Source organism: Euprymna scolopes, chromosome 7, assembly GCF_053919585.1.
Source record: "Euprymna scolopes isolate OS-2025 chromosome 7, ASM5391958v1, whole genome shotgun sequence".
NCBI classification, from domain to species: domain Eukaryota; kingdom Metazoa; phylum Mollusca; class Cephalopoda; order Sepiida; family Sepiolidae; genus Euprymna; species Euprymna scolopes.
Genome location: NC_136488.1, coordinates 9,220,545 through 9,232,959, shown reverse-complemented (window position 1 = coordinate 9,232,959; position 12,415 = coordinate 9,220,545). Strand labels below are relative to the sequence as shown.

At 32.4% G+C, this 12,415-nt stretch overlaps 1 protein-coding gene across 1 annotated transcript in view; it reads right to left on the bottom strand.

Moving 5' to 3' along the window:
* LOC145279599 (uncharacterized) overlaps positions 1–12,415 on the bottom strand; it is a 1,226,395-nt gene that overhangs the window by 22,295 nt on the left and 1,191,685 nt on the right. The window contains exon 11 of the mRNA XM_080130763.1: positions 6,543–6,744. Coding sequence (XP_079986889.1) covers positions 6,543–6,744 — 202 coding nt within the window. The remainder of the gene's footprint in view (positions 1–6,542; positions 6,745–12,415) is intronic.

Sequence of the window (12,415 nt, the reverse complement as noted above, 5' to 3'; positions counted from 1 at the left end):
TAGCTTGACTGCTATTAGGAATATTATTTGTTTGCGTCCAAATAAAAAATTGGCGACTTTCTAAAAAAACAAAAACAAAAAAAACAAACACCCGCTGACCTTAATATCGTTAAAAAAAATCAACAACAAAATATACGTAAATATATAAACGATAAAAACTTAACAGTAAATTGTCTTTGGCATTATAGTGTAATGGATTAAAACGCTGGACATACATAAGGTCCGGGGTTCGATTTCTAATAACAGTCAAGCTACGCTGAAGAGGGATAGGGCCTCGAAACATGCATGTCCGTAGATTACTGTTTTTAAAAATAAATAAATAATAAAATATTATTTGTTTACGTCAAAATAAGAAATGGGCGACTTTCTAAAAAAAACCCACCCGATTTTCAAGGTGAAGACGCTAACCTTAATATCGTTTAAAAAATTCAACAAACAAATCTACGTATATATATTACTCGTGAAAAAAAATGGGCCAAATAAATTTGATACATTTTATTGCACTAAAAGCTACATTGAACAATTTAACAAGAAAACTTAAACGAGACTAATAACACAAAACAGAACATTTGTTTTAATAAATGCTTCAGATGGAATCACGTTCCCTTTTGATTTCTTTAAAAGATCAATCCTTTTAGACATGCTCTCAACCAAAGTGAAACACCGTGAAGAGAAGATGCTATTCCATTCACTTTGCACAGCTTCCCACATTTTGTCATTGTTCGAAAAAGTTCTTCCAGCCAATGAAAGAGATATTATGGACCAAATATTCTCGATTGGGTTTAAATCGGGACTTTCACCTGGCCAAAATATCACATCAATTGAATAATCAGAAAAAAACCCCCATCTTCTGTGACTTTAGCAGTTTGTGCAGGGGCATTATCATGTTTAAAAATAATATTCTGGAATATTCCCAGCTTCTTGATACTTTGTAACAGCCCTGTTTCTAATAGTTGAATGTATTCCTTTGCATTGATTGACTTCTCACATCTAATAAGTTCCCAACACCTGCTGCAGTAAAAGTTCCCAATACAATTATCCCTCCATTCTCATGTTTAACTGTCATTTTTATGCCACTTGTCAAAATCTTTTTCCAGTTTTTCGATTGTACCGTCCAGGAGCATCACTAACAAGACAAAATCTTGGTGCATCTAACCAGAAAACATTCCTGAATCAGTATGTATCTTTCTTGTCATAACACGAGAAAAATCTCTTTCTATCATTGATGTTCTTCTTGGATAAAAATGGCTTATTTGCACACCTTTTAGAGGAAAATCCTATTTCCTTCCTTTGTTTAGATATTGTACATCTAGAAAGAGAATTTCCAGCCCCTGTTTTGAATTTTACGGTCAACATAAGTTTTCTTTCGATCCTTCAAAACTTAAGCATGTAGTCATCCTTCAAAGGGGATGCTCTAGGGCGACCAGATCCAGATTTCCCTTTTACTAGGCGTTCGACTTCGAACCTTTGACCAATTCGCTTCACTGCAGAAAGAGATGTTTTCACATTTTCTTTTCTTAAAGTATAAAAAATCTGCTTATAAGTAATTTTGGATGGCCTTAATCCTGCAATTCGGTTTTTTATATCTTCGCCAGGATGCGGTCTTACCATTTTTAGGATTAATTTTTTCACTTATTATTATATTTTTTGCTTATGAGTATATATATATATATATATATATATATATATATATATATATATATATATATATATATATATATATAGAGAGAGAGAGAGAGAGAGAGAGAGAAAGTACTTGCTTGCCTAGCCATGATATGCGTAGTAATACATCGACACAGTGTGTATGTGAATCATGTATACTTGTCTAGTATAATGTTTTTAATTTTAAAAACGTCTGGCTATGTAAATCCATACATTTTTCAACTGAAGCCTCAAAACAGCAAAAGTCACATCAGATCGAAAATTCAATAGCAAATGATTACAAAATACAATAAAAAATCTTCCAGCAAATATCATCACATGACATCCAACAGATTTAATTTACACTCTCAGCATCTTTTCATATTCTGTCTTCAATCTATTCGATCTTCAATCTATTTAGCTTTATAAGATCAAAATATTTTATTACTTCATCCCCATGATAAATAAAACATCGCAACTATCACTCTCGTATAAATTAATTTCACCAGCTGTACTGTTCCCCACATTTACACACGGGACCCACACGTTGTAGCAGAAAAGGCGACCAGTACAAAGCATAACTTGAACTCTCTTTTTCATGCAACAACGAGATTTATTTCCTCATTCTTCCACCACGCGTGACTTCTCGTTACGACTGTGACGTTTCCCATGTGATCGTCTTCTCGTACTTGCTCGTGAACGTCATCCACATCTCTAACGTGATCATCTTCTCGAACATTCCCTTTCCTTTTTATAGTATTCTTTTTCCTTACCGTGACACATCATTTCGGCTATGGCTCGGTATTTGCATATAACCATCCGCGCTGTGTTCCACAGCTTATGAACCCTAACCCTACAACCCGTTAAGTTCAGCTTAATTTAATGACCGCGCATGTGTTTATTCTTCTGATAACTGGATTGAGAATACAGAAATCTTTTTGTTGAGTCGGGAATATGCACGGAATTTCGGACGAAAGCCTTTATTTAATCCACAGGAACAGTAGAAGTAGAAATCCCAAGTAATCCGCAATTTTATTTTGAATGTCGTCCTTCTGCAAATGTCTGTGGGATAATGGATTAAGTACTTGCTAAAATTCAATTGTAAGTTACACTCTTCTGGAGGTTGAGGGTTCAATCCTCAGTATGTGCGACATTCAAAATACAATTGCGAATTACTTAGGACTTCTACATTGATTAAATAAAGGTTCCGTTCGAAATTCCGAGTTCGACAGAAAGATTCCCAAGTTTGACAAGATACACATGGAGGTCGGAAGTTAGAAACATTGTGCAAATGACACTCAAGATGAGAACAATAGCCTGCATAATACAAATAATACAAATGATCTCTTGTCATAATTTAGCGTTTTTCAATGTATAAAACTGAAATCCCAATATTACAACCGATCATTTAATTTACAATAACATGTATATAAAGTAAAGTGAGATTTCCCCTATTTAATCAACCAATATAACTTCATAAACAAAAGCTACATATATAATTGTTTCGTATTCATTTTAATTTGTTTATTAGTACGTGCTTCTCTCATTTTAATTTTAGTCCGAATTCACAAAATTTTATATATAATCCATTCAGCCGCTTACTTATTTCTTACTAATTTAGCGTGGGCTTAGAAGTGACCATCTTCAGACACATATATCCCATGTTTCGATCCCAAATAACGTAAAATAATTACGGTAGAAATCAAATAGGGGTCACTTTTTTCGGATTACACAGCCAGTACTTCATAGAAATGCAAGACCTATCAGAAATTACGTGACTAATAAAGTTTCCAAATTTACGTCTTTATAAATAATGTTAAAATTCACGATCTCCTTTGCATAAGCTTCCTACTATTTGCATAGCAAACCGCCCTTTACAATTCTATTTTTTAATTCGTACTAAATAAATCTTATGTGCTTTCTTTTGTTTGTTGCGCATGAGTTTCGATTCTTGGTACTGATAAATGAGGAACGTTGCGTATTCATCGTCGCTAGTAAATAAAACATATTTGTTCTATTAAAAATAAAATAACAATATTTGTGTACTTAATCTAACTTAGTGTATATTGATAATTATTAATAATAGCAATAATGATTGTAATATACTGAATTGTATGCCTCTAAATATATATATATATATATTAATATTTTATATATAATATATATACAAATTTAATATATATATAATATATATATATATATATTTATATTTTATATATAATATATATACAAATTTAATATATATATAATATATATTTATTAAAATTTTATATATATATATATTAAAATTTTATATATAACAAATTAAAATTTTATATTTAATATATATATATGCATATATGTATATTTTCAAATTATACATACATGTATATATATATATATTCAAATTATATATATATATTACTTATGAATATTTTAGCAAGAAACTGTTTTTACGATGTACAGAAAATAAAATTATAATTATTCTTCAAAAAATTATAAATTAAAACATATTTAAATAAATCTGCACGTTGCATTAATATCTATTTATCATATCTACATACATATGTATGTATGTGCATATGTACGTATGTTATGCATATATATGTGTGTATGTATATATGTATGTTTGCATATGTCGTTGGAAATTCAAAAAAGGTATAGCGTTGTGATGAAGAGTAAGATCTTCTTAATGTCATATAGCCGTTAATACATTAAAAGATATGACGTAATTTATATTCTTTTTGGAATAAATATGTCCGTTATAATACATACATGAAATTATTTAATTTCAGTTACACATCCATATTTGAGTGTGTATTTTTGTTATGTAATTTATTGCCTGCTGATTATATGTATGAATTATTATAAGTAGTGTTTTCTATGGTGTGAGAGTTAACATGTCTCTAAAATTAAAGTATGTTCTTTTAATAGAAGTGTTAATCCGGGAAAATATGGCGGGAATATATTAACCCGGGAAAATATGGCGTGAATATTTCAAATATTTAAATGTACTTTGGGGTATGATTTTTTGTATACATTTAGATTAGAGAAAAGACTCAATGAAAATAAAAGATATATAAGAAATAGCAATTCTTTGAATATTTCCTAATTCATTGCAGCATAATCATGTTTTTGATTCAAACAAGCAAAAATAGTTAAATTTATTTCAAATAAACCATAACGGAGATGTCTTGAATCAGCACTTATCGATAATTCAAGCATAATTAAACAACATGCAGGTTTCTATAATTTCTCGCCATCAATACGTAAACCAAGCTCCTATCTTTACACCATCAACGCCCTGATCCCCATCTGGCATCAATTGTAATGGATGGCTCTCGTCTAGGAGAAGCTCAATGTTTTGGCAAGCTTCTGGGCTTGACCTTTACTCCTGATATGAAATGGAACACGTACATCAAGTCTGTTGCCAGGGTCGCTGGAAAGATGGTGGGTTCCTTCTACTGCTCCAGAAGATATCTCACTACTGATGCAATTCTCTATCTATATAAAAGCCAAGTACGTCCAAGGATGGAATACTGTTGTCATATCTGGGCAGGAGCTGCTAAAAACAGCCTATCCTGCCTTGACAGAATACAAAATAGACTTCGTGGCTTAGTGGGGGATGCCCTTTTCTCTTCCCTACAACCTCTCTCCCACAGAAGGGACGTTGCGACCCTGCCTTTATTTTACCGTTATTTCCATGGCAAGTGCTCGTCTGAGCTCCAATCTCTGCCCCCCTTCGCCAATCTTTTACGAAAAACACCCGTCTAGCTGAAGCCACTGTCAAAAATTTTCCCCACTCTTTATCTGTGCCTAAATCAAAACGTGGATTCCATGAACACAGCTTCTTTCTTAGAACTGCACGCCTGTGGAACTCTGTTCCGTCTGCCTGCTTCCCACCTGACTACAACTTGGATGTCTTCAAATCCAACGTAAACAAATTGCTGATGAACCGCCCCCTTAAGTAGACACTTTATGAAATCTCAACACTAACGTACAACGTACTGTACATGCAATAACCCTTATCACTGAGTGGCTTCCGGGCCTTGATAAGTGGTGCCCTCCTTGTAAAAAAAAAAACACTTGTTAAAAGACATAATTTAATTTTAGACACAGGTTAACTCACTCTCACAATAAAAAAACACCACGTATAATAATTAATACATATAATCAGTCAATAAATTACTTAACAAAAATACACTTATTTTATTCAGTTACACATCTATATTTGAATTATAACGAACCTTCCAAAAGGAATATAAATTACATATCTTTTTAAATATATTACTGAATATATGACGTTAAAATCTTTTACTCTTTCACAACGCTATACCTTTGTTCTATTTCAAAACATAAAAAAATCGTTGGAAATTCAAAAACATACATTTCATTACAACCAAAATATATTTGTAAATATTGTACTGGTATTTTATTTTCTTAATTTTAATTTCATTCATCCATAAGAAGTCTTGCAATAAGGACGAAACGTAGATAAACACATACTTTGGTTTGTTCCTTGTGTATATGCATGTATTAGTCGTTCCAAAAGGAAAACCTCTTTATTTAAAACGCCAATACTAGAAGAGCTACGCTGTGAGTCGTACCATTAAAACACAGGCGACCTTTTGTGCTGCAGAATTTATTTTTCTATATAGTCACCACCATTCTTAATGCACTTTTGTCAGGACTGTATCGTCCATGATATGGGTTGCTTTCTTAATCTCACATCGTCAATATCTTCGACAAAGATATGAAATTTACAGATCATGAATGCATAAGTTAAATTATTATTATGTAATTGGCAATCGCATCTGATTCATTCGGTCGGAATACAAAAATAGGAAGTATTAATTTTGGAAAAAAGCTCAAAAAGCGCGAGTATATAAATTTGGAAGCTATCAAAATAAAAGTTTACTTACCTTAGTTGTAAATTCTTTATTCTACTCAACATGTCAACATGGCCAGCCGAGTATTGTTCAATGACATCCTTGACGTCATACGGCCGTAACGCTTCTCGGAATTTGCGTCTGGCCACAAAATATTTGATCTTCCGTATTGCTCTGATGGCGGCTTTATGCGTGTCTGTCAATTGGGTAACTCGCGGAGACAGGTCTGGTTCTTCTGAAAGTAACCGTAAACACCGTCAAAACAACTCTTTTTAATTTGATCTTTCTTTTAAAGAAAAAAAACACGGTTACTTAACCCCTCCTCCTTCACGGTCTTTGCCAATTGTGGAAGTATTACGCATAACAAGGCGTGCGTGCAAGCTGGTGTAAAAGTTACAAGTGAGAGGAAGCTTGGGAGTCTTTCAATAACATGCGTGACTAGTGAATCTTTGCCGAATCTACATGCGCGCAAAGAGTGCTTGAAAATGCATTGTTTATCGTAATGGTTTAAGGTTAACCCATTCAAATTCTTTTGATACAAACCTATAATTATAAAAGAGTGGTAAACGGTGTGGATGAAAATCTCATTAATACGAACCATCCACATTTTTTTTCCATATTTTTTAATAGTTAACTCCACCGCCACGAAAACTCGCGCACGAGAATATCCGTAAAATAGGTTTTATATAAACATAAGCTTTCTTTCAGGTATTACAGGGTAGTAAATATAATCAATCGATTAGTAGTATTCACCGAAGAAGAACAGACAGAAGTGACACAATTTATATGGTCTGAAGGTGTCAGGGGGTGAAATTTATTGAAATCTTTCAATACAACCGGAGTGTTATCTCGTTGAAATATCCGAACAAGCGTACAGCACAAATGGAAAAAATAATTCCCTCAAGTTCCACTACCCTGGCTGGAAAGTGGATTTGGTCGTTTCTGAGATTACATATTCTATTTTTTTTATTATTGGAATCATTTATTTATTTATGTATTTATTTTCGGACTATTATCCCCATCTTCTAGTAGTTGTTTCACACGTTTCGGCCAACGATTCCGCTGGCCTTCGTCAGGTGGTAAACCGCAACGGGATAGGAATGCTGAGTTTTTTTAACTGTATCCGCAATAATTCATGTCTTCCATAGAATAAATAATTGAATAAAAATAATATACCATTCGGTACGGATCCGATGATGGAAGACCAGATAAGAAAGAAAAACTTTGATACATGACCAAAAAATCCAACCTCGATCGTCCTGTGGCGCAGTGGATAGAGACGTTGAATCTCTATAGTTCCAGGTGAGAATTGTCTGAAGATAGCGATTTCAATCCTACCCAAAAGCGGCCAGAGGCTTAGTTGGCCAGGACGTGGTGAGACGACAACTATGGAAGGCAGTACTTACTGAGGATACAGTTGAGAATCAATATTCCAACCCGTCGGGGTTTACCACCCGACGAAGGCTAGAGGAATAATTGGCCGAAACGTCGTGAAACAACAACTAAAAGATGAGAATGATAGTCCGCAACAAATAAATATACATATTCTATGCTGCAAATAAACTTGTTTCTGCATACGTAATCATCCAATACAATCTTGGTTTAAAACCTGCCAACACCGCTGAACGAAATGAATGAACACACACTTCTGTCAACCAATACAAAGCTTTCATTTAAAGAGAATAATCACAGATGATGAAAAACACCATTTTAATTTTAAATCAAAAGTACGAAACCAGGAGAGCTGACATGTTTGTTACTTTATAAAACAATAAAGGAATCTCGTGACCACTGGAAATTCCACAATTAACTTTTTACTCATTGACATACATTAGAGAGCTTCTCCATTCATCAGAATTGATGCCATTAGCTGTTTCGAACACTTCTTTATGATTCTCTTAATCTGTCTTGAATAAAATAATTTTTCGATAATTTCTTCACATAGCTGAAGTCTAAAAGTCTGGAAACATGTCCACACTACGTTAATCTACTGCCGGAAAATGTTAATGGACCTGTTAATATTAAGATTTTTTTTCGATATTTGCATTTTTTATCAGGTTGGAAAGAAAGTTCTTGCGGTTTTTAATCTGCATTTTTAAAAAATCATTTTCTCGGTAGATCTTTTAACTTTAAACTTCTTTCTCATATCTGCATTTCTTATTCTACATCGTAAATTTACTTTTTAAACATTTCATTTCAAAGAAATCAATTTTTTTTCTCGTGTTCTGAAACTTTAGTCCATGTTTCACTTTCACAGTTAAATAAAATAGACAATAGAGACTGAGATAATTATTTGGATTCATTCTAAAACCTTTCTCATATTGAGTGTTATTTTCATAACGTTTCAGTTGATGTAACCTCCAACCTTCTTCAGATGTAATCTCGAGAATGTTTCTATCGAACTTTGGAATCTAGACGGAATCTCGAACGGAACCCTTTATTTATTTCACGGGGGTATCATGGTCTCGTTCCGTAAGCTATGACTGAAAAGATGTCCTAAGTAATTCACAATTATACTTTTCGTTCATCCGCACTGAGAATTGAACCTTCAACCTTCAATTCAGAAACGTAATACTATTTGTGTATCAAAAATCTCTCATCTTGCATTAGTTTCAACTAATTTATGTAGAATTCAATGTGGGCAAATTCAGCACATAAAATCATATTTTAATCAATTGAATATTGTATAGGTTTTATTCATTTTATAATGCAAAGAAATATGCAAATTGGCCACGTTTCTAAATACAACGCCAATAAAAAGCATGGCACATTAAGGGAGTAATTTTAATAGCATTATAGGTAAAGTAACATATATGAATAAAAGAGTGTGATATATTATTTTTTTATTGGAATCCTTTGAGGGGAGTAATTTGTGTATTTATTTTATTTATTTGTGGACTGTTATCCTCATCTTCATAGTAGATTTTATTTCACCAAGTTTCGGACAACTCATCCTCCGACTTTCTCCAAGTAATTAACCGCGACGGGATAGGAATGTAATTGTATCCCCAAACAGGTCAGATGTTTACTTGACCAAAACATGGTGAGACAACAGCAACGACAACTACGGAAGGCAGTAATTACTGGAGATACAATTACAAGACTCAGCATTCCTATCCCGTCGCGGTTAATCACCTGAAGAAGACAAGAGGATGAGTTGACCAAAACGCGATGAAACAACAACCATGAAGATGCGGATAACAGTTCACAAATGAATAAAATAAGTAAAAGAGTCTTAGAAATATTTTTACTACGTTAATTCTTTGATGTAGTAAATGTAATTTATTTTTAATTAATTATATATATTAAATAACCGAGTTTTTATAGTTTAATCACTTGGTTTAGTAAAATAATTGCATATCCATGAGAAAGATTACCCCTGTCCTGTTCCTCCGCAGCCTGTAACAAGATCGTCATCAAGCTAATATAAAAACACAATAGAGTAGAAAGCGTTTACTTTGCTCGGCCTCGTAACTATCGCTTCCCTTATTTTGTCCTGATATTCCATGAGCGATGTTCCTGACAAAGGAATGGGAAGGAGAATTAATGTTTTCTCATACAGAATCTGTTTAACGCGTACCATTGACTAGTTTTTTACATTGAAGCACTATTTTAGCTCCTTACATCAAACGGTTTCATCCAGTGTCTGAAGTTATTTCCACAGCAAGAAATAATTAATATTTGTCCGCTCTATTAAACCTTTTCAATCCCATCACAATATTTTTCAGCATTTAAGTGAAATCTAATGAACTCTTATCCTTAAGCAACTTTTGGCCTTGATAATGCAGACTCATTAGTAAAAAAATTGGTTTTGTTTCAGTACTTATATTATTTTATGCATTATCATTAGAATATTCACGATCCCATGATGCAGCTGTTATGTGAAGTAAGGATATAATTTTCTTTAATAGGTTTTAATTAGATTATTGGTTCATTTAACTATTAGAATAAGTTCTGTTTATGCATAGTTTCTACAATGTGCATAATTGCGTAGCATTTAGGATGAAAAAGTTCTAGCGCGCACGTGCATATATATATATATATATATATATATATATATATATATATATTTATTTATTTGAAGATCTGCCTCTTTAAATAAAGGATTTTTTTTTGTAGCTGGATGAGGTCATTTAGTTATAAATAACTAATTGGCCGAAACATTGTCATGAACGTGGAGCAACATTCAAATGTTTATTTCAATATAAATAAAAATAAACTTTGTTCTACTTATTATTGAGCACTATTATATAAACCTTGTTAAATCCATTGTTTTTTTCTTCAAATATTCTTAACCTGAAAGAATTTATATATATATATATATATATATATATATATATATATATATATATATATATATATATATATATATATATATATATAATGTGCGTTTTCCTTAAAACAAATATACGTTTATAATGTATATATTCAATAAGGCTATCTTAAAATTGCAAGGATTTATTAAGCTCAATGAAAATGGATTTCCACTTCCAGAGCATATGTAACTTTATTACACTTTACAAAATCACAGGATTAATGCACATTAGTTTGTTTAAATTACTGCGTCTTACACATGTTTCATTGAATGACATAAACCAAACAAATCTTCAGAGACTTTTCATTAGTTCACCAAAGAAAAAAATGTACATTTTCTTGATGAACTATTGAGGCGAAATATTTTTTGTGCTACCTTTCTTTAAAGCTGATCATTTATAATAATTAATTTCGGCTCATCATGAATTTAACTAAATTTTCCTCAATCATTTTACCAACCTGAAGAAGTTTCCTGAAAATGGGGACGAAACACCGATATTTTTCTCGTGCTATAGGTTTTTTTCCCCATAACGTCATACCATCGTACCTATTTGTATTCATATATATATATATATATATATATATATATATATATATATATGCATGTAAAAAAAGTAAACACCTTCCAATTTTAAATCATAAAAACATATTGATTTCAACATAAAAAAACGATTAACCATTACGTTTTTTCGTTATTGTAAGCAATTATATGTATTATCTTTCTCCAATATGATATTAACTGTAAAGTCATCTAAGAATATGTATGCAGAACATCTATTTCATAATTTTCAGAAGAACGCAAATGGCACGTAAAGGGAAATCGAAAAGGAAAATATATACTTCATAAAAATCAATACACACAATCGATATTTAAAACAAAACCATGAATAAATAAAAAAAAGAAATTGATTTTTTACATGTTTAAAAATAGGTAACGTTTTTCTTTAGAGAAGCATTGAATATGTCTTTAAGACGTGATCAATGGTGGATGTTAGAAAGAAATCAATATTGAAATATATATCGATTTACATTTGTGTGTAACAAATTTATATATCAATATATATCAATATATATATATATATATATATATATATTTTTTTTTTTACACAGTGATCACCACTTATCAAGGCCCGGAAGCAACTCAGGGATAAGGGTTATTGCAAGTACATTACGTTAGTGTGGAGATTTGATGAAGTGTTTACTTAAGGGGGCGGTTCATTATGAATTTGTTAACGTTGGACTTGAAGACATCCAAGCTGTAGTCCGGTGGGAAGCAGGCAGACGGAACAGAGTTCCACAGGCGTGCAGTTCTAAGAAAGAAGCTTTGTTCATGGAATCTACGTTTTGATTTAGGCACAGATAAAGAGTGGGGGAAACTTTTGACAGTGGATTCAGCTATACGGGTGTTTTTCGTGAAAGATTGGCGAGGAGGGACCAGAGATTGGAGTTCAGACGAGCGCCTGCCATGGAAATAACGATAAAACAAGGATAGGCTCGCATCGTCTCTTCTGTGGGAGAGAGGTTGCAGGGTAGAGAAAAGGGCATCCCTAACTAAGCCACAAAGTCTATTTTGTACTCTGTCAAGGCAGGAT